At 31.8% G+C, this 24,161-nt stretch overlaps 1 protein-coding gene across 2 annotated transcripts; it reads left to right on the plus strand.

Moving 5' to 3' along the window:
* Positions 1–12,346: 12,346 nt before the first annotated feature.
* Positions 12,347–21,924, plus strand: RBR1 (retinoblastoma-related 1). Of its 2 annotated transcripts, none has more exons than XM_083062057.1 (18): positions 12,347–12,668; positions 14,448–14,552; positions 14,636–14,778; positions 14,868–14,964; positions 15,092–15,138; positions 15,856–16,045; positions 16,307–16,373; positions 17,636–17,815; positions 17,902–18,095; positions 18,179–19,058; positions 19,253–19,397; positions 19,510–19,582; positions 19,998–20,174; positions 20,256–20,375; positions 20,460–20,604; positions 20,703–20,824; positions 21,394–21,509; positions 21,604–21,924. In XM_083062057.1, exons 1-18 carry the CDS (start codon positions 12,606–12,608, stop codon positions 21,752–21,754), a joined length of 3,015 nt encoding a protein of 1,004 aa, XP_082918183.1. In that variant the 5' UTR covers positions 12,347–12,605; the 3' UTR covers positions 21,755–21,924. The 2 variants fall into 2 exon arrangements, with proteins under 2 accessions (XP_082918183.1, XP_082918184.1); XM_083062058.1 differs by lacking the exon at positions 12,347–12,668 and adding an exon at positions 13,628–13,699.
* Positions 21,925–24,161: the final 2,237 nt, after the last annotated feature.

Below are 24,161 nucleotides of genomic sequence, written 5' to 3' on the forward strand. Positions count from 1 at the left end.
CTCCTCTAAAGGGTGAGGACACGAGCAAATACACCTATCCAAGGGAAGCAACGTAGAAGCATCACACAAAGAGACAAAGAGAAGACCCGAACGAAATGTCTACGTCTTTACTTGCCTTTGGAAAAGCAACACATAGCTATTCCAAAGGACAAGTAAAGAGGGGCAGCTGTAGACACCCAATTTCGTCCGGGGGGCATACAAACGAACAAATGGACGTCTATTATCAAGAAAAGGAGCTCCCAATCATGGAAATAACAGGACATGACATCAGAAGGCTAAAAGCCCAAAAAAGCTGGTTTTAGTAGCCCGGAACGGGCTGTTCCAAAACTGGAACGGGCCATTCCAGTTTACAAAAAAAGCCTAAAACCCTAAACTGGAACGGGTCGTTCCAAAATTGGAACGGGTCGTTCCAAAGTTGGAACGGGCCGTTCCAGGGTCTTTAAAAAAAGGCTAAAACATACATTTGGAACGGGCCGTTCCCAAATTGGAATGGGTCGTTCCAAATAACAAAAAAGGCTTAAATCCTTAATTTGGAACGGGCCGTTCCAGAATGGCATTTATGTGTTAAACGCGCCTCTGGAACGGGCCGTTTCGATTTCAGAACGGCTCATTCCAATACACTAAATTAACACGTAACGGCCAGATCCAGAACGGGCCGTTCCGATTTCGGAACGGGCCGTTCTGGACCCTGTCTAAAGCCTATAAATAGACAGCTTGGGCACATTTCTGAGGGACTCCAAAATTTCGTCCAAAGCTCCTTAGAGCTCGAAATTTCTCCCTTTTTTTTTCTCTCTCTCTCCTATTGTACTTCTTGAGTTTTGTGAGGCTTATTGTAGTGTGAAAGGTTGCCACAAAGCACCTAAAACCTCCATAGTTGAAGATCCAATAAAGCTTGTTACGAGGTATTACTCATCAATCTCTTATTTCATCTTTCTCTTCATTTTATTTTATATATTACTATAATAAACGCAATTATGTAGATGTTTTAGGGGTTTACCGTGTAATTTAATTTTCATGTAAATAATTATTAATAAAGGGGATTAAATATTTAAACTATTAATTCTTATTATGTTATCTTCATCATAGGGTACCGATTTAGGGCGTTGCAGGGGTGTTTAATACCTTCCCTACACGTAACCGATCCCCGAACCCAATTCTGGTTATCAAGGCCATTATTAGATTTTTAAAAATCTTTTTTTTTTCAATGTTTTAAGTAAAATATTGGTGGCGACTCCATGAACTCATTTTTCAAAACCATCAATTAAGGGTTGCGACACCATCATTTTAAAAGGATGTCTAAACCATTAGTCGCGAGATCGGAAATTTTCGGGTTGCGACACCACCTCCCTTGTAGAAAGCAACACGCACACAGTTGCCATGATCATAGATCTTATAGTTGTTGACAAGCATCGGATAGTGATAGATCTCTTGATAATTGATTGTCGTCTTCACCTTAGGACGAAGGTTGCTCACAAAATTAATGCACTTACCCCTTTTACCACCCTTACCTTGGTAGTGAGAGCAATAGCATACAAGCTCATCAAACTTAGTTGCATATTCAACAACAATACCATCTCCTTGCTTCAAATCAAGAAATTTCACCTATTTTTGACTCCTCACATGATCAGGAAAATACTTCTCAAGGAGAACCCTTTTAAATTTATCCCAATTAACCAACATCGTTTTAGCCATCATCTTTTCCAGAGTTCCTTCCCCCCATAAGTAAGCATCAAACATCAACATAAAGGTAGAAAGATTCACCTTCTGAGCAATAAGACACTCCATAGCTTTAAAGATCTTTACAATATCAGTCAACTAGATCACCGCATCTTCTAAATCATATCCTCCCTTTAAAAATTAAAGGGCAGATGGTTACGCTGAAATCACTCCAACTAGCTAAAAGCAACACTAACCCTAGCAGTCTCTATAGCTCTTGTTAACACTTGAAGGGTGTCAACAATAGCACAGTCATTCCTACCAAGCATAATTCTAGATAGACACACAACACACATGCTCGATTTGAATCAACAAATACACAATCAAAGAACATAAGAAAACGTAGATAGACACACAACACACATGCTCGATTTGAATCAACTTAGCTCTAATACCACTAAATGTGGCCCTTTTTACCCCACATGCTAGAACACATAATATAATATAAAACTAAATAGCCTCAATATAATAAATGAGCTAAAAATTCATACAAGTAGATAGGATCACATTGTTAACATCAACTAGATTTAACGGATTATAAAGGAATTAAAATCAACTCAAGTTAAATAACATGAATCAAATCCTAACTAGTCCTAACTAATCCTCAATGGCATGTCTCTTATTAGATCAAAACCCAACGTTGAGGACTAAGCCTTGTCACCAATATCCTTAGCACCATGTTGATAATTACCTGTAGAAACTACAAGAAAATAATATAAAAGAAACAAGAGTGAGAAACATCTCACTTTAGCTCATATTGTAGGAATGCAAATCAATTACCAAATACAAACAACACATACAATCAAATGAAGCATACACAAATACACACTATCATCGTACTTGGTTCATTCATAGCATAATAAATAATATTGGATACATTATAATGCATTATGCAATGGACATGGACTAGATGTTAACATGCATGTGACACTAATAAAAACATCACATTTGTGCATTACTGCTAGCAATACACTATAGTACTATAGGAGTACATGTCGGGTCACACCTTACAGGCACTCTCATTAGAAAGACATACTACCAAGGTCTAGTTAGGATAGTTAAGTCATGCAAGATACATCTCATGCTCACAAAGGTATGATTATGACTTCCAAGTCGAGTTATCCCCAAGGTTAATTCCTAATCTTTTACACGAAGGACATTCACTGGCGGTGTATTCCATATCGTATCCTTACAAAACATTTTTATGCATATGATGCATGTCAAACAGACTATGTATTACATTCACATGGTTCCATAATTTCACATTTCATGCATTCATCATATCTCATTACTCATCATATGCTCTCATATATTCATCAACAGAGATCATTTCATATCCACATCAATGTTGCATTACAAGAGTCACAACATAGTATTAAACAAAAAATAATAAGAGAATTACAGGCAAAATGACGCCCAACAACACATGTCTCGTGCCTGGTGCGATAACTCCAAAGGACCACATTGGTCTCTATTTGGACCATGCTTGGTGGGAACACCATCGAGAGCTCTTTAGAGTGTCCATGCCCAATGAAATTGTCATAGGGAACCCCTGGAGCTTTCGCATCCGACAAGGGTCACCCCACACCCAACGTGAAGACCTTGAGAGTAAACTTTACTCTCTACCTTGACGACGCCTAGCACACCCCCAATTGCACCTAGCGACATATCAAATAACACACGCAACAGAAAATGAAAAATTACAAGTCATGACTAAATTCACCCAAATACACAATTTAATCAGTAAAAGTGTTCTATAACATGCAATTAACATTTCATATAATTCAATTTATAAATACTACTAATATCTTTACGTAACTATCACAACAAGTTTCCTTAGGGTTTCCGATGAGAACCCATAAGGACCTCAGATCGCACAATTAATATCCAAAACATAAAATTAATCATTACATTCAAACAATTTGTGCCATTAATCAATTACAAGAAGAACAAAAAGTAAAATAGACACAATTGAGGAAAAACCCTCATACACATGAGCATACAACATAAACAGAATTGGGGGACAATCTCACTACTTGGCATACAAACCCACACCTAGAGTGAGGTTTCTCACTCCTCTTTTACCTTGATAAGCACTAGAAGATGGATACACAACTCTAGCATGATTCCCTTCTTGCCCCTATTCTTCGAGATTTGAAGCACGAATGTGTGCGTGAAAATAAAGAGCGTAAAAACTTATTAGAAACCTTTCTTTTTAAAATCTTAACCTCCATTTAACCTCATGGTTAAAAGAACTAACTATAGTTACAAATTCCCTTCCTTCTTAATAAAATATTATGATAAAACACCATATATTATATCCTAAAATATATTACATAATAAATTAAATATTAAATAGACTATGTCAATAAAGATACTAATAAAATACTTATATTACATTTTATGAAAAATGAGGTGTTACATTAGGCATGGTAACTTGTTTAACAACATAATTTGATTTCTCAAGTTTTACCACTTACACTAGGAAAGTCTAGTACTATTGTAAGGAATTGAGCAGTTTAGGTATAAGTTTACCATGACATTAACATACATTAACTTAGCCTATATGAAATTAGCTCGCTGACTATCATCTAAATATTGTGCATTTTTCCTGTACTTGATTAGGAAATTTAATCCCTGACTTTGTACCTTATTCATTGGCCACTTATGACAAGTATGGTTTGGCCTGACCCTAACATTGTTTCAACTTAAAAACTTATAGGAGACAACTTAAAAACAACTTTCCACTTAGATAGGCAACTTCCACACTGAGAGGTTTCAACTTTGGACTTTTAGAGCACCACAATTTATATCTACACAATGAAATACTTTAATTTCTAAAAAGAACTTTTCACTTCTCTAGTTTTTTTTATGCAATTTTCTACTTAAAAACATGCAACTCATGCTTTCATCTCAGCTTAAACAACATTCAACACAAACCTTCCATCTTAAGACAACATACTACTTTCAACTTGAAACAACACAATTCACAACATGAATTTCATCATATTTCATCATATACCATCATCAACCATCAACATTTCATGAACAAGATTCAATCATCAACAATCTATATCCTCAACACTTGTAAAGTTACACAACTATGACAAGTTTATAAAATAGGGCTTTCGTTGGGTAATAAGTAGTCTTGACGGACCAAAGCTCTTTAGAGCTCATCATTGGGGGGGCTACTATCGCTCAATGAGAAAACCCTTTATTTCTTTCCTCGTTGAGCGGGATTTGAGTACTTGTTGGGCAACCAAACTCCTCTAGAACTCATTGCTAGGAAACCGTAGCTTGTTAGGCAAGTTTAACTTCCTATGGGCCCTCTCGTTGGTAACTATAGCTCATAAAGCTAGTATAACTCCTTGTGGGTTCCCTTGTTACATGCGTTATGTCTCGCTAGACAACCTCTCATGAGGGTCACCACAAATTCATTTTCTTGTTGGATGAGACAATAACGTCTTTGATAAAGAATATGAATTTGGTCAGATGATCATCACCTATGAATGAATGTCGAGCGAGCATGCATTCTCGTTGGGGGAGAACTTGAATTTCCTTCACGGAGATTCATCTTCTTTCATCAAATCCAAACACCACACCTTGAATCCATCACATGCAATCCATAAATCTACTTCTAAACAACATATATTAGGGATGGCAAAGTGGGTCAGCTCGACCCATTTAGGCTCAGCCTGCCATTAGCCCACACACAAAAAAAATAGGTTGTTAACCCTAGCCTATTTAGAAGTTTGTATATTTATTTTGAGTTACTCTTTCAATGTATTTTTTTTCTTCTTAATATCTAAAGGACCAACATAAATCAATATACCTAAATAATAAAAAAATCTCAAATTATATATAATAAAATAAATCAAATGCACAACAAATTTGTTGAACAAAAAATCACATAATATACACAAAATAAATCTAAAGCGATTTAATTAAACTTACATTAACAATAATAAACAAACAAAAAAAGGCTAACGGCCTAGCCCGCCCCAACCCACCAATTAGCCTAGCAAGCTAGGAGGCTAGGTGGGACAGGTTAGGCAGGCTAACAAGCCAAAATACTGTTAAGTTTGAAGCCGGATTGAAGAAGTAGTTTTAGTTTTGATGTAGCTTTGTTCAAATTTGCTTCATTTTATATTTTTGGCCTATGTTGAAAGGATATTGTATTGGTTGTTTCATAAGACTTAGGCTCGTATGTGGTTGCTTGTTATGATTGCTTATTTTCAAAACTTATCTTGTTTTTTAGTAAACACATCTCAATAATTTTCATTTTATGAGAAAACATAATGTAATAGACTACCATGTTTGGTAATAGATTATAAAGTGTTTTAACATTAAATGAAACTTTGCATCATTTAAAAGAATTCAATGTTAAGTCAGGTAATAGATTACTGAAACTTAGCATCCTCACTGTTTTAATCGATTACCATGCTTGGTAATAGATTACCATGGTGACTTTTGTGTGAAACAAGCAATTTTGCATCGGGTTGATTAATTACCCCATGTAGTAATTGATTACCATTGTGAAAATTGAGTAATATGCCTACTAAGAAACATGGGATGATCGATTATCATTCTTGGTAATAGATTACCTCTATTCTAAAATCAATGTGGTTTTAGTTTTTAACAATTTGGTAATAGATTACCTTCACAGGTAATAGATTACAACTGTTACAAAATTTTTAAATGTTGAAATCTTCTTTGCATTATAAATATAACTCTTTTAAAAAAACATTAAAAAAAATCATATATTCTCTGAAAAACATTTTAGAACAAAAAAATATCACAAACTTTTCAGAAAGAATACAAGTTCTAAAGATTGATTAAAGAAGATGAGTTCTTGAAAGATTTCAAGAAGTTTATGAGCTAATCTTTGAACAAGATCATTCTACACATTTTAGGTGTATTATTTTTATCTTTAATCTTTGTTTGAAATTTTGGTTGTATTACTCTTCGAGATAAGGTGTCTTAATAAGACTTAAAAGAAAATCTTGAGATTGTTTTCTCTCAAGTAGTTTATTGTGGGGTGCAAAAATCTTTGTTTACGAAATCTTATGGATTCAAGATTGTGTGGTTTTCATTCTAATTGTAATATTGCTTGTACATGGTGTGTAAAGAATATTATAGTGGAATAACTTAATTTAGTGGTGTGCTAAGTCAAAAACTAGATGTAGGCCCTTGTATGGCTGAACCAGTATAGATCATTGTGTAATTCCCTCTTAACTAGGGGTGGGTAGATGGATCCAGGTCCGCGGACCGATCCGTAAGTCTGCGGATTTCGCAGATAACATGCCTATTTTTTTAAAATCCGTATGACTATGTCTAATTTTTGAGTTCGGCCCGTGAAGTCCGCGGACTTGGGGAATTTAATTTGCGGGCTTGCGGGCTAGTCCGCGGACTTCACTAATTAATATTTTTAAATATTACGATTTTAATAATTTGTGTTTTTTATTTTTTTAAATTATTATGACATTAAAATTATGTTTAGTTGGTATGTATTTGTCATTTGAATTACTTTTATGACATTTTGATGTTTTTATTATTGAAGGTTTGGTACTATTATTTAAATATTTGTAATTATTTTTATTTTAATATTTTAATATTTAGTATTTTAAACCATTTTAACTATTGATAAATTTTATTATGATAAAATTTAGCCTATAAATAAAAAATATATATTTTTCTTCTAATTTTATGTATTTTTATTTTTTAAAAATTTATTTTTTTGAACCATTATTTAGGCCCGCGGACCAGTCCATTATCCACGAATTTTGTCGGGCCGGATACGGACTTAAAAAATAAGTCCATTTATTTTACGAACCGGACCTATCTGGCCCGTATAAAGCGCGGGTTTTACGGACCGGGCCTTAAACGGGTCAGATCGGTCTGTATACCCACCCCTACTCTTAACCTTCATCTCTTGGTATAATTCTATTATCATCTTGTGATATTTGTTAAAAGGAATTTCAAGAAACAGTTTCTTTATATGTTATCAATTGTTGTTCATACTCAGTTTATCGTATATGCAGTTTGGTAATAATAAAAGAAATAAGGTAATTTCTAAAATCAATTTGGATTACAAGAATTTGATCTGTTGCACGTTATATTTGATATTTTGTAATGAATTGTAATCTAAATTTGATTAATTGATATTGAAAAAAGAAAGAAGAGATTAAGAAACTTTTTAAAGAACATAGAAAACCATCTAAGTGAAGAATCTATTCAACCCCTTCTAGATTCGTGTTCTATCACGACCAACATTAATCACCACTTATGGCCAATGTATAAAAAAATACATCCCATACCATTTACATCACTTATGATCGGTGCCAACTGTTAATCACCACTTATGGTCAGTGTATAAAGATGTATCCCCTGATAAGCACCATTCATGGCCAGGGTAAATGTGTATGCAACATGCACCAATGCTCATCTCAAGTCACCTCATATTTTCATCTTTTCTTTCCATGGCAATGCATAATTAATAATAAGTCACATCTGTAAACCAATTTATCCAAACACACACCATCCATACTTAATCATACAATAGCCATCTATAGGCATCATACAACTCACAATCATCATCAAATACATCAATACATATAGCATGTTTATAGTCTGTGTCGGCTTCACCAAGTTGTGCCTGACTTTAAGCCAAAACAGAGAGTACACACACAATTTCACGCCCGACAAAATTATAATTTCGCCCGACGCTAAGGAGCCATACAGAGTACCAAGTCTCTCTCGCATCCGGTGCCAAGAATCCATGTATGGCGCTAAGGAGCCACAGAAAGCACCGGAACTCTCCTCCCAGCACCAAGAATTCACGCTCGACGCCAACGCATTTTCCAGAAAACACAACATGAACAAATCACCCCACAAATTTACAATCAATCATTCAGTCGTCCATTTTCTAATTCAATTGGTCATAAACAATTATTTTTACACAAAAACACGTCATACAACATTAATTTCATGAAACCATATATCAATTAACAACATCCAAATTTCTCATGAAACCCTAACTCTTAGAGACATTTCAAAGGGATTCAATTATCTACCAAAATATTAATTTTACCAAATAATACAATAAACATTTTCACAATTCAATTTAAAACCTAATTGGACCATCAATTTCAGCTTTAGAGAGGAAATGGAAAAATCTTAAAAATTTAGGATTTCTCCCACTACCCATTCTCTCTTGAAATCCCACATACGAATCACTCATTTTCATCCTCATACTTTATTGTGTCGATAAGATTAGTTTGATGTAGTTTGAGATGATTTTGAGCACTTCTCCTCCAAGCTCCTCCTTCTCTTCCTTTTCTCTCTTAATCCTTCGGAATGTAAAATGAGATAGACGCGTTAACCTTGTCTAACCTCTCTCTTAAAAGTCCATTGAACTGGGTCAACCCGACTTATTTCCCTTATCCCAGTAAATTAAATATATAAGTATAATGAAATAATTTCTCTTTTATAAAAATAATTAATACTTCTGTCTATAATATAATAATATTAATAAGATTAATATTTTTAAAAAATAGGATGTTACAACAAACTTGTCTCAATAACCAACATTTATATATTAAACACAAATTTTTATCTTATGCGATAATGTTTTTAAAGATTTTTTTTAACAAAAATATTTTTTTAAAAATAAATTTTTTATCTAATTCAGTTTTTATTTACATAATTATTTATGAATTAAATTTTAATATTTTAAATAATTATCAATAAATAAAAAATATTATTTTATAATGTAAATTATTTATTTTAAATTTAAAATATAATTTTTATATTTAAAATATCTATTTATACAAATTTTAATTATAATTTATATATTCAAATATAATATTTATTTAAATATATAATTTATTATAATTTATTACACATACTAATAACATAGTTTCATGGATAAATCAGATCAGCAAGCAATTTAAAATACCCATAAACACAACAAATTTTGTGTAGAATTGAGGAAGAAGAGTAAGTTACGTTGAGTTCAGATACCTCTTTTAATGTATAGAGATAGAGATTTCCATAATTAAAACTAAGAATCAAAATAGTGGTTTCAACTTTATGAGAATTCAATACAAGAATAAATTGCATTTAATCATAAATTAAATTTTGAAAATTGAGTTCAAACACTACTTGAATTCAGAAATAAATTCAATTAAATTTGAAACAGAAAGGTACGTAAGTAATTAAATTCGTGCTACTGTAGGCAAGCATTAATTAGATTTAAATTAAAAAAATAAAAACTGAGAGAAGATTTCAAAATTACTAACCTAAAATTAAAAGAAAAACTTTTAAACTTTCAAATTTTCTAACGCAAAATTAAAAGAAAATTTCAAAATTACTAACATAATTAATGGTTAAGTAATTTTTATTAATACATAATGATTAAGTTTGTTTGAACTTTTTTTTTAGAGAAAGTTTGTTTGAACTTAAAAAATAAAAATCCATTATAATATAAAAGAAGCTAAATTGTAATTTTGGTTTTTTAATATACAATTTACAAATTTGATCTCTATTTTTTATTTTATAATTTTAATTTTTCAATTTTATAAAATCAACTATCTTATTTTTTTTATATTGAATTTACTTTCTTCTATTTTTATTATAAGTCATTTTTAACTTATTGAGTATATCTTATCCCTTATTCTGTTTCTACTTAATTTTTTTTGTATATATATATATATATATATATTTTATATTTTAGTTGACTCCAAGATTTAACGCGACTGCATATATAAGGTAGGATTCAAATCCTTGACCTTGCTTAAGCGTGGATCAATCCCTATCGCTAAACCACACACTTAGGATTATTTCTTTGTATATATTTTACCCCTTATTCTCCTTTTATCTTTCTATTTAATTTCTTTGTATTTGTAATACACTTATCTTTCTTGTACAACTCTAGCATAGGTTTATATTTTTTCTACTAATGTCCATGACTAACTTTCTCAGTTGGTTAGAATTGTATGGCTTCGTTTAGAAACTACAACCCTATAAACACATCATTGTACTATATATATTCAACAAATTGAATACTATACCCAAATACATTTCACTATTCCTTTTCTCTCTCACTCTCTTTTAATCCAAACCAACCATAGCTGAATTATCCATTAATATAACTAATTATATTAGTTGATATTATTAGGTTTATAAAATAAAATAATGAATTATCAATTTTACTTTTTTTAATTATCATTATTTTTTTATAAAAGAAATAAAAAAATATTATTCTATATAAAGATAAATGAAAATTGAAGAATTTAAAAAATAGAGAGAAATACATCATCTTACAAATATCATATACAAATAAAAAGTAAATTAATTTTTTTATAAGAATTATAAAGTGTCATATAAAAAGGAGAACAATTATTATCACCTAGCATTAGCTAAATGACATGGCTATTGATATTTAAAAATATTTATACTAAATTTTACTTTTAATCTATTTTTATCCAATAAAATAATAAAATGAAATAAAAATCAATTTCTATATAAAAAAAACACACAAACAACTATGCACAAGAATGTTTTTATTAATTTTTTTTCGACAAGAAAGTTTATAGACATATTTTTAATTTCACATCTAATAATTCAATTTTTATTTATTATAATTATTTATAAATTAAATTTTAATATTTTTAAAATAGCTCATCAATAAATAAAAAAAAATCTTACATTACAATATATATTATTTATCATGAATTTAAAATATAATTTATATAATTAAAAATATTTATCCATTCAAATTTTAAATATAATTCATATATTTAAATATAATATTATTTATATACATAATTTATTTTAAATTTAATTATATAATAAATATTTAACATATACATTACACATACTAAAAATACTAATAAAAACTAAAATTAAAATTTAACTTAAATATTAGTAAGTATTAATTATCATGTGATTTGTCAAGAAATGATTAGTATTATAATGTTAATTATTTACTAGTGAAATTTTAACAAGGGTATAAAAAAATTCAGATTTTATAAAATAAAAATACTAAAATTACAAAATTATAAATTGAAAGATGAAAGTTAAAAATTTAATAAAAAAACTAAAAATATAATTTAGTCTTTTTATAATACAACTTATTTTTTAAGAAGTAAATAAAATTTACTTATTAAAAAATGAGTAGTTTGTTTATTTTTAAAATAAGCCGAATATAATTTACTTATTAATTCATAAAAAATGTTTATTGTATTAAAAAATATGAATTTTTTTAAAACATACGGATCAATATGACACCACTGTTATATTTTATATTAAATTATTTTTTCAATCTGTTATTGTTTTAAACTTTATTAAATTTTCAGCTTAAAAAGAAAAGGAAAAATAATTTTCTAGTATGGAAGAATTGAGAAACAGAAGATGAAAGGAAGAGTGGGTGAGAGAAAATGAAAGTCCATACTTAATGTTACGTTAAGCCTCCGCAGTAGGAAATTACACAATTACCCTTTCCCCACGAGACTACATTTTGGCGGGAAAATCCTGTAGGGCATAACAAGTGGCGCCAAAACTCGACAACTTTCTCATTTCTTTAACAAAAAATATTTTAATATTTATTTATTTTCTAAAAAAAAAGCCACACACACAACAGAACCAAACAGAAAAAACACAACACAATTGGGTTTCTTTGGCTCTTTCTCTTTCTTTCCATTTCTTCTTCTTCTTCTTCTTCAGCTTCTCTCCTTCTTCCCTCACTCACTGGCGCTAGGGTTTCTCAATTTCACAGCCACATCGCGAGTCCTCTTCTGTTTTTTTTGCAATTTGTTGCGCTTCAGGTGCCAACTCCGGGTCCTCTTCACGTGATCTGAGTCAATTAGGGTTTGGCAGTTGAATCCAACATGGAAGATGGCAAGCCTGAAAATGGCGACCAAGTCGAGTCTCGCTTCGCTGAGTTCTGCAAGGTTTTTCATTTCCCCTTTGTTTTGTGTTCTATGATGTATGTATTTTTTATTTGTTTTCTCGGGAGGAATTACTTTTTTTTTTTGTTTTTTTTTTGTGTTTTATGCTATAATTGGGTGTGCGCTTTCAGTGGGAGTGACCTGCATATACAAAGTTAATATCTTTAAGTTTCCTAGTTAGTGGGGGTGTTAAAGGTTTCGGTGTGTTCTTTATTTTAGTAAGGTATTTTTTATGTTAAATTTTCCTCTTTCTGAGCTAAAGATAAGGAAAAGCGGATAAAAATATTTCATTGATTAATAATTCCCTTTTATTGGTTAACTGTGCCATGCTAGGCATCCTGGTGTGTGATAAAGGATACTGTGTTTAAATTATTATTTTTTTTAAGTGAAATATAGAAAAATGTAACTGAATATGCAAGATGAGTCAATAAGATGAAGGAAACCCTTGGCCTGGAGTAATGAATGCATCAACCCTGCTCAGTTTGTTACTGTAAAAGAAAGGAGTGTGCAAATGAAGACAATTATTCAATAGATTTTTTCTCACTACATGATGTCTTTTTCCGTTTTTTGTTATGTTTGTTATGATATGACAGCATGCTTATTGGTCTTTTGCTGTATTTTACAAAGTTAAGTCACTTGGGAAGATATTTATTGTGTAACTCTTGTATTTTTGAGTTGGTTGCCTATTTGTGTTTGATTGGTACAGTGTGTGCATGTGTGCGACAACGGTTCTAAACTGCAGTTTTCTGCAGCCACAATATTGTTATTGTGGTGCTTTCCGCAACCACAACAATCCTCAATTGCAGTGTGATTTTAAATCATAGAAAATTCCCCAACACAATCATCAACAACACCATTTTATTCCACATTTTTGTCACAAAATAACAGATTCAAGTTTTAATCTTCTAGTTTAATAAGTATAGTCACGTGGGATGTTAAGAGAGAGAGAGAAGACTAAAGATTGTTCGTCGGAGTGTACATGATTCATTTTAGGAAAGGGAAAAAAGAGTGTGGAATGAAAAATTATGGAAGAGGTTTGATTGATTTTTATTATTATAGAATTATTTGTTTATGTTCTGTATTTATATATCTTCATTTATATATAATAATTTCATGTTGCAACGACCGCAACGGTAATTTAGAACCATGACAATGCCTGTCCACAGCGTTGCATGTGCATAGCATTGTAAGTAGTTAATAGCGACAAATAGTACCACTATAGCACTGTAGTGGAGTATCACAGTTGCTGGCCATTACAAGAAATTTGTAGCATCTAATGAATAGTTAACATAGAAGCTGGAATCACAACTAAGAAGCAACTGAATTATGGAGAATACATTTGGCTATTACCTGTTTGCATCTATGCTCTCCGTTTTCTTGCTAAATCCTAGTGGGCCTTATATTCCGGCTAAACCCACTACATTTTTTTTGCCTAAACCCCCACCTTCCTGCCAAGCTCACTCATTTCTTAAATTCTAGTTCACTCCTTTGTAGTATCTTCTGTTCTGTGTGACAAACTTTTCTTTATATCTGGTTTTTGTTTTTCTTTTATATTTTTTACGCTAACCATCTTCTAATGTTTCTATTTTTTTATATTCTTTTAAACTTTGATGTCTTTCTTTTTAATGTTGTTGTTCACTTGTTTTATCTTAAAACAAAAGCAGTCCAGCATGGCTTGCTTTTTCTTTTTCTTTCTATTTTATTTGCAGTAGATTTACCTAGTTTTAAATTTAGACCCTTTACCTCATTAAATTCTACATTGATATACTTTTTTAATGACAGAATGGGCTAGCATTGGAAGAGAAAAGCTGTAAAGAAGCAATGAACCTGTTTGGAGAAACCAAGCATATTCTACTGACAAATTTTTCATCAATGGGGAATGGAACAGTACGGATGAACATTATTCTTTGATATAATGTATAACGTGAAATTTTTTGTTGAATTCATGAGGTTGTTTAATTTTTTTCCAGTCTGAAGAAGCAGAGCGGTATTGGTTTGCTTTTATTTTATACTCTGTCAAGAAATTGATCCAGAAAAGTGAGGAGGGTGGGAAGGAAGACACTGAGAACACTGGGCCTACCTTGTGTTGTATACTGAGAGCAGCTAAGCTTAAGTATTTTACTGACACTTTTGCTAGCATATTCATATTTACTTCTCACGCTGTTCTATTATTTACTGTTACATTTATTTTCTATTCAACAGCATTGCAGATTTTTTTAAAGAAATTCCACAGTTTGTTGTAAAGGCTGGTCCAACTTTAAGTAATCTATATGGCCCAGATTGGGAAAACAGGCTTGAGGTATTGACTAAACAGAGAATCATGATTGCATTTTGCAAAGTTTATATTCTTGGTGATGGTCTTTATTATTTAATCCTTGGAATAGCTTTATATTAAGCCATTATTTATGTTGCTATGTCTATACCAGGTGAAGGAGATGCATGCCAATGCTATTCACCTGAAGATTCTTAGCAAGTTAGTACCCCACTTTTTTCATACATTTTTTTTATTGATGTATGAAGATGCTCACTAATATTCATTGATTTATGATATTATTTAAATTTCTTTCACTATGTATTATTTCCTTTGGTATAATAATTAAGCAAACCTGGCATATGCTAATTCTAGGAAGAATAGCTTTCCATTGATAGTTATTTCATCACTCAAGTCCTTTCATCTAGCGGTAGTCATAATTCTCACTTTCCTTGGTAGCTGTTGTGGTTTTTTGGTAGTGAAGCTCACATTGCCTTATGTGTTATGCTATTTGCTGTTATTGCATTTTATTAATATCATGATACTATCATAAATGAAATGTCTTTTGTCACCAAAAAAAACAACGAATGAAAATGTATTTATAATAGAGGTAGTCAACATAAGGTGGTACATGCATTATGAAGTGGTTATAGTACTTAACGAAATATGGACTGCAGGACAACTAATAATCTGTAGTTAACCTATCAAAGACCACGTGCTTATTTGGAATTAGAACTATGCTATGGTCTTATTTTCATAGTAATGTTATCTTTTAACTATTCAGGACATCAGAGGCATGTTTGTATCATTTAGTCATTTCTCAGACTTTGTGATGCTAAATGACAAGCTTTCCTATTTTAGCTGTATTTTGATTATCATTGTGCAGTGAAGCATGCCTACATGACATGACATGACATCTTGTATGTTTGATGGTGCTAGGTACTATAAACGTGTATTTGGAGAGTTCTTCATGGCAACTGACACAATTGTCGAAAAGAACTCGACTGTCAGTGTTCATGCATCTGAATATCATCGATTCGGATGGTTGCTTTTCTTGGCACTTCGTGTACATGCTTTCAGCCGTTTCAAAGACTTGGTGACTTGCACCAATGGTTTAATTTCAATCTTGGTAATTTATATACTCATAGCACTAATTTTTGTTGCTAACATTCCTGGGGAGTTTTTTTTTCCCCTTTTGAACATAGTGAAGAGAATTATTAAAACTTTGAACACTTGAATTTTTTAATAAAATACTTATTTGACTATTTTCAGGATATGCTTGTTATACATGAATTCAATTACTCCATTTACTTTTTAACATTTTACCTTTTCTGCGGGGGGAATGAAGGAATTAGTTTCTTATTTGCTGGTTGTATTTAATCTGTTACAGGCCATCTTAATTATTCATGTTCCTGCTCGTTTTCGAAATTTCAACATTCACGACTCCTCGCTGTTTGGTAATCCTCTTCGTTATGCCCTTTTTCCTGCATTTTGTTTAAAATTTTCTTGTTCTCGTGGTATTCCTAATTGTCGGCTATTTTGGTGAAAGTGTATTTGTTTTCATTGTTAGAAAAATATGGGCTATGAGAATTTAACTTACCATGTCATATTATGATTTTCTGATGAGGCTTTGATACCATGTTAGAAAACATCAAGAACCATATGTGAAAAATTTAGGAATACTGTTGGCAAAAGCTGATCTGCCCCCTTGGGCCATTCTTGTTTAATACCCAATTTGTTGAATTCATGATTTAACTCATGAAATCAGACGATCCTACAAGTCAAGGAAGGGGTTCTGTGTTGAATCAAAGATAGGATTGCTGGGAGGCAGAGTAGTAGTAGAATTGCAATTTTTCTCTCAAAAGTGTATAATTGTTGATCCCTGGCGACCTTGAAAAACCTAAAATGGAATTCCTCCTGTGTTCGAGAAACTCTCCCATTCTCTGCAGGACCCTATCTCCTTTCCCATTTGCAACCCCTTTGCGTTGCAGCAGCTGGATGTCGAAGATGCACAGTCACCACCAGCCTGCATGACAGCACTTAGGAATGAAGTTAATAAAGGATTAGGGTTAGGAGAATTGGGCCAATGGGCCCAACGCTTTTAGTGTTTTTTCTTTTTTCTTTTAGTCTGCTAGACCTCTTTTTTGAATTAAGTTTAGCTTCTCTTTTTACTTGTTTTTTAAATCAGCATAGCATATAATGTAGAAAGAAGCTAAATAATAATAAATTATGCAAAACATAACATAATATAATAAACTAAATGATAGTAAAAAAAGCTAAATAAAACATAACATATAATTAAGAATTTTAATTCTACTAATATATTATGATTTATTATGATTATGAATTTTTAAATTAAGTTTGTTTAATGTTGTGATTTATAGCTTATTTTCTTTATCTCTGTTATTTTTTATACATATATGTATTATACATAACTACAAGTGTTAGGAATCTAGGATTTTATGATCCCACTAGCGAGTTTTCACCTACTGATTTTCAGCAAAATCTCGATTCTAACAACCTTGTTTACAATACAGAAATTTTATGTTACAGATATTTACAGCAGTTTTACAGAAAATTGTAACATTTAATTGAATAGTAATGTCAGAATTGTAATGTCTAATTAAGTAGTAATAACAAACTAAAAGACATACTATTGTAACATCTAGTTATTCTAAAGGGGCATCAACACTAATATCATCGTCAAAATTTCTTTCAGTGAAGAAGAGTCATAAAGGCGTGGACCTCCTTGCATCACTTTGCAACATATATAACACTTCTGAAGATGAGTTGAAGAAAACAATGGAGAAAGCCAATAATGTAATAGCTGATATATTGAAGAAGCAGCCCTGCTTGGCGTCTGAGTGCGAAACTGAAAACCTAGAGAATATCGATAAAGGTTCATTTTCCTTGTGTCATTGAATTATTTATGCAGCTGGAATACATGATGTCTTTAACTGATAGTTATTATCCCTTTCTTTGTAGATGGTTTGACTTATTTTAAAGACCTGATGGAAGAATCATCTCTACCTTCTAGTTTAAATATGTTAGAAAAAGATTATGATGACATGATTCGTGACAAGAGTGAACTGGATGAGAGGTTATTCATTAATGAGGATGACAGTCTATTAGCTTCTGGAAGCTTGTCTGGAGGTTCTGTTTCATCAGGTGGTGTAAAGGTATGTTCAATGGAAAAATTTGGTCTAAAATATTGCTCTATCTTGTGTTATAACATCTAAAATCATCTGTTATTGTGCTCTAGAGGAAATTTGATTCAATGGCATCGCCTGTTAAGACCATTGTAAGTCCACTCTCACCTCACCGATCCCCCGCATCGCATGCTAATGGCATTCCTGGCAGTGCAAATTCAAAGATGGCGGCCACCCCTGTAAGCACAGCAATGACTACTGCAAAGTGGCTTCGAACTGTCATTTCTCCACTTGCATCGAAGCCCTCGCCAGAGCTGGAAAGATTTTTGACATCTTGTGATAGGGATGTTACTAGTGATGTGGTGCGCAGAGCACAGATTATATTGCAGGCTATATTTCCTAGTAGTCCTCTTGGAGAACGATGTGTAACTGGAAGCCTGCAAAGTGCAAACCTCATGGACAATATATGGGCAGAACAACGAAGATTGGAAGCACTGAAGTTATACTACAGGGTATTGGAAGCAATGTGCAGAGCAGAAGCCCAAGTACTTCATGCAACTAATTTAACCTCTCTACTCACCAATGAAAGATTTCATCGGTGTATGCTTGCATGTTCTGCAGAATTAGTGTTGGCTACTCACAAGACTGTAACCATGTTGTTCCCTGCAGTACTGGAGAGGACTGGAATTACAGCCTTTGATCTTAGCAAGGTGATTGAAAGTTTCATTAGACATGAAGAGTCACTCCCAAGGGAATTAAGGAGACATCTTAATTCGTTGGAAGAACGACTTTTGGAGAGCATGGTATGGGAAAAGGGTTCTTCAATGTATAATTCTTTGGCAGTTGCCAGACCTGCCCTTTCTCAAGAGATAAATCGACTTGGACTGTTAGCTGAACCAATGCCATCATTGGATGAAATTGCAATGCACATTAACTTCTCATGTGGAGGGCTGCCACCGGTGCCTACCTTGCCTAAGCTTGAAAGTTCACCAAGTAATGGTTCTCTCTTTTCAGTTCGAACTTGATGACTTGAAGTCATGTTTTCATTGTTTTTCATATAATTCTCTGTGTTTCATTCCACATAGTGTCATGGCTATCTACATGATGCATATAATTGTTCCTCAAAGAGCCCATGATGAAAATGCATACTTCAATTTGAATAACATCTGTCAATTAATCAATTTCAGCTCAGAATGGGGATATCAGATCACCAAAGCGAAATGTGTTAATGGAAAGAAATTCTTTCACATCACCAGTGAAAGATCGGCTTCTTCCCTTTAGCAACCTTAAGTCAAAACTACCCCCACCTCCTTTGCAGTCAGCATTTGCTAGGTATAACAATGGTCTGGCAGTAACTACATGTATAAATTTTCATTATTTCAATTTTAACCACTTTATTGTTGTTTACTTTTGGTGCTTTGTGTTGAATGTTTATTCAATGCAGCCCAACAAAGCCGAATCCAGGAGGTGGAGGGGAAACATGTGCGGAAACGGGGATCAACATCTTTTTTGGCAAGGTATTGGTTTATCAAAAGGCTGTTAACCAGGGTTCATCTGATAGCCATCTTTACCTTTTTTTTTATTTTAGTGGATTCTAAGGAAACTAGTACTACTTTTGGTGTGCAACTGTGTTTATGTGCTTTTACTTATACACTACTCAATGTGGCAATACATCTATGTTACTTCAAAGCTCCAAATTTTGTGACCATTATTTGTTTTCAGGAACAACTAGATCTAAATGTTTGCCTTTGATGTTGAGAATTTTCTTTGCCTTTTGGAAATTAATTGTTACACCACTTCCACTTGAGTTATTTCATGCTCTGATGCGACAGCTGTTTTGATTCATCTGTTTATTTAAAGATTTAATTTTTTGTTTCTTCACTAAATCATTTCTAAGCATTTCAGCTTGTGTACACTTCCTTTGTTTACTAGATCATTAAGTTGGGAGCAGTCAGAATAAGTGGCATGGTTGAAAGGCTACAATTATCTCAGCAGATAAGGGAAAATGTATACTGTCTTTTCCAGCGGATCCTAAGTCAATGGACATCTCTCTTTTTCAACCGTCATATTGACCAAATTGTCTTGTGTTGTTTCTATGGAATCGCAAAGGTTTGTCTTTAGGCTTACAAGCATTAGTGTGTAATGTGTTTTTCTATTATTACTTTTTTCTCATTCTATTCTGTTATGCAGATTTCACAACTGAACCTAACTTTTCGGGAGATCATATACAACTACAGAAAGCAACCACAATGTAAACCACAAGTTTTTCGTAGTGTATTTGTTGATTGGACATTGGCACGCCGAAATGGGGTATGTAACCAAAGGTTAAAATTCAATGTTTATGTTAAACTTTTCTGAAAATTATGACCTCATAACTGATCTGAATGAAAACAGAGAACAGGACAGGATCATGTTGATATCATTACATTTTACAATGAAATATTCATTCCCTCTGTAAAGCCACTGCTGGTTGAACTTGGCCCTGCTGGAGCAACTGCGAAAAGCGACCGAATACCTGAAGTTATAAATAAAAATGACGGTGTGTTTATTAGTAAAGTTACTTTCAATAGCTTTCCTGACTTCGGTTACTTTGCCAATCTTGTGATCCATTGACTTGTGTGACTCTTCTCTTTCCAGGACATTTAGCTCAATGTCCGGGTTCTCCTAAAATATCACCTTTCCCATCCCTTCCTGATATGTCTCCAAAAAAAGTATCCGCCACACACAATGTTTATGTCTCTCCATTACGATCATCCAAGGTATTAAATTAAACTTGTTTTCTTGAATTTATTCGAACTGATGATTTCCCAGTTTCATTTACTAGTTAGTGCTTAACAAATGCTACTTACGGTCCTGATTATAAGCCCTGATTATAAGCAACATAAGGCAAATTATTAAGATCAAGAAAAGTAATAAGATGAGTTATTTTTAATTAATTCTACCATAAATTCAAATTTTATTCCAAAGATGTCATTTGCTTTAAGTGATTGTTATATTTAATGACTGTACTCATAATCCAATGAATAGAGAATAAGTAAATGTATAAGAAATATAGTTAAACAATAAATCAAGGGTATAAAATAAGTTTATCCTTAAACTCGAAAGCTGTTGATTGTTGCTTTTAATTAGAATAAAAAAAAAATTCTAACATGTTGGTTATAATTAAGATGGGAGATAGTAACAATCACCCATGCTAGAAAAGCAAGATGCATGTGAGGACTATAGTGTTCAATTTCTTTCTTTTTACAGATGAATATATTTTGTAATTTGCAAACTGATACAAAACTTCTGTTAAGAGAACAAAATCTTCATTTTCTTGTGTTCACAGATGGATGCTCTAATATCTCACAGCTCAAAAAGCTATTATGCATGTGTTGGGGAGAGCACTCATGCATACCAGAGCCCTTCAAAAGACCTGACTGCCATCAACAACCGTTTGAATGGGTATGCTCTTCTTCATGCCTTGAAATTTGAAACATGTTCTTGTTACTGAAAGTGTGATGACCCTATTCTATTTTATGTCCGATTTCATTTTTAGCAACCGGAAGGTGAGAGGTCCCCTCAATTTTGATGATGTTGATGTGGGGTTAGTGAGTGACTCCATGGTTGCAAACAGCCTCTATCTGCAGAATGGAAGTTGTGCATCATCATCAGGTGCACCATTGAAATCAGAGCAACCTGACTCTTAAATTCAATGTTGTGTATATTCTGCTTATCTCCTTGCTTGAGTCCATATACTATGAGAAGGGGGTATTGCATGAGCGGTGAGATTGTAGAATGCCGCCACTGCCTCCTTGTACTTATGTGTATGTTGTTAGGTATTTAATTTAATGCAGAATGTAGGTCTTTGATTAGCTAATCTGATCAGTAAGTTTTTTTTCCTGCATAGTTTATAATTTATTTTTACAGATTTATGTAGGTAAAGGGAATGGATTCTAATCTCAACCATTCGATCAATTTTATTAAAATAATATAAATTTTTATTAAGGGTGAGATTATCTTCATCTTAAGTGCTTTCTCTAAGAGAACCCTTGCCCAACTCAGACTTTAAAAGGTGGCTATGGTGGTGCCATGGCGGTCAGGGGTGAGGAAAATCTCGGACCACCATAGAATGGCAGTAGCATGGTGGGCTTGACATGGTGGCAGCCATTTGCAATGCGTCTCATAATAAATTAGTATTTTGATCCATGCAATACACGGGACAAGTATTTATTTTATATAATTAAAAATATTAATTATATAAAGAGAAAATAAAAAAACATGAAATAGATATATTATGTACATAATAAAATATAAAATATGTAAATCGTTAGTAATACGTTAAGTTTGGTTCTTGAAATTTTTAATAGGTTTAAGCAAGCCCTTGTTTGATTAAGTAAACCCTATGACTCGGTTGATTTTCATCTTTAACCATGAAAGTGTCATGTATGTTTTATTTTATTTTTTTAAGAAAATCATTTTATTTAAAAAGTACTATTAAAATTTTGGTATATTTTATTTTGTTAATATTTTTTAATGAAATTATTGAGGGACTAAAATAAGCATTGTCTTATCTATAGGGATTAAAAACATTTATCCTTATAATTTTATATTTTATTTTTTAAAACTTCTATACAAATATTAATTAGAATACTATGATGAGATTATTTTTACAATGACATTTATAAAACGCGTACTCCTAGGATATGATATTTTTTTTATGTCGTGTTAATTTCAAAATTTAGATTATAATCATGTTATGTCATGTCTTTTGATATGAGCAAGAAGAAACGCAAGGCTGTGTTAACGTTACAAGAAAAGCTATAACAGAGTTCTAAATTTCAGGTATGTTATTTTATGTTATGTTATGGATGCTTAAGCTTAACCCCTTGCTTCTTCCCAAGTAACAATAAGCAACGCTTGGTATGTTATTTGGTAGGAGCATTTGAAAAGCCTAATAAGATGTTTAAGAATAAAATATTGGTTCACGTATATACGTGATTATTTAACTAATTTTGAATTCGAGTTTTGAATATATATATAGAGAGAGAATAAGGATTAAAAAAAATTGGACTAAAGGAATAATCCTTAGTATTTTATTTCATTGTTATTTGGTTCAGCTTAACCTATGAGTTATACAAAAAGAATAAGAATTGGACGGTTTTCATCATTTGAGAACCTTAACAAGATGGAAGAATTCCTTTAAGTTTGGGTGGTGAATTTGAAAATTTTAGAGAACTTGAAATTTTAATTATATCACTCATTAAATTTTTGTTTGGATAAATGATTTTTTATAGGATAATTTAATTTTCACCATACATAAAATTGGTTTATATATATATATATATATATATTACATTTAAATATGTTTTTAGTTTTTGTAAAATTAGTGAGTTTTGATTTTAGTCTTTGTAAAATATTTTCTTTATTTTTATCCTAAAACTTATAAATATTATTTTTTGTCTTGGTAAAATGAATAAATTTTGGTTTTGATCCCTGTAAAATATTTTCTTTTAATTTTCATCTTCTAAATATAAAAGTCATTATTTTTTATTCCTATCGGTCATTTTAAGATTGATAGATAACAACTATTTTAAAGATATGTGTGAATTTTTTGGTGTCAAAAACTAATACGATATCATTAACAATTATAGATAATGTTTGAAACAATCATTTTAAATTTTAATAAACAAAAAGTAGTTAAAAATAATAACACACGAGACAAAATGATAGTTTATATTTTAGAGGGGGTGAAAAACAAAATTTCAGGGGCTAAAATCAAAACTAACTAGTTTTGCTTAAACTAAAAATATATTTAAACTCTTTTTTACTCGTAAAATTAGTATATATATATAATTAAAATTATAATTATTTTTTAAATGTTTAATATGTAAAGTAAATATAATATTAAAAATATTTAATAATTTAAAAAATAATTTTGAATATTTTTAATAATTGATAACATTTTAGTATTTTGCTCCCATTTTGCTCTAATGATCACATTACTAGATTTTTTTTAATTGAATGTAAGGGACTTAAGTAAGGATGATAATGAGGAGGGTCTTATAGTATTCGTTCTCATATTTGTGTTTAAAAACAATACTCGTACCCAGTTTC

This window comes from Cajanus cajan, chromosome 8 (genome assembly GCF_000230855.2).
Source record: "Cajanus cajan strain Asha chromosome 8, NIPB_CcT2T_4, whole genome shotgun sequence".
Lineage (NCBI taxonomy): Eukaryota > Viridiplantae > Streptophyta > Magnoliopsida > Fabales > Fabaceae > Cajanus > Cajanus cajan.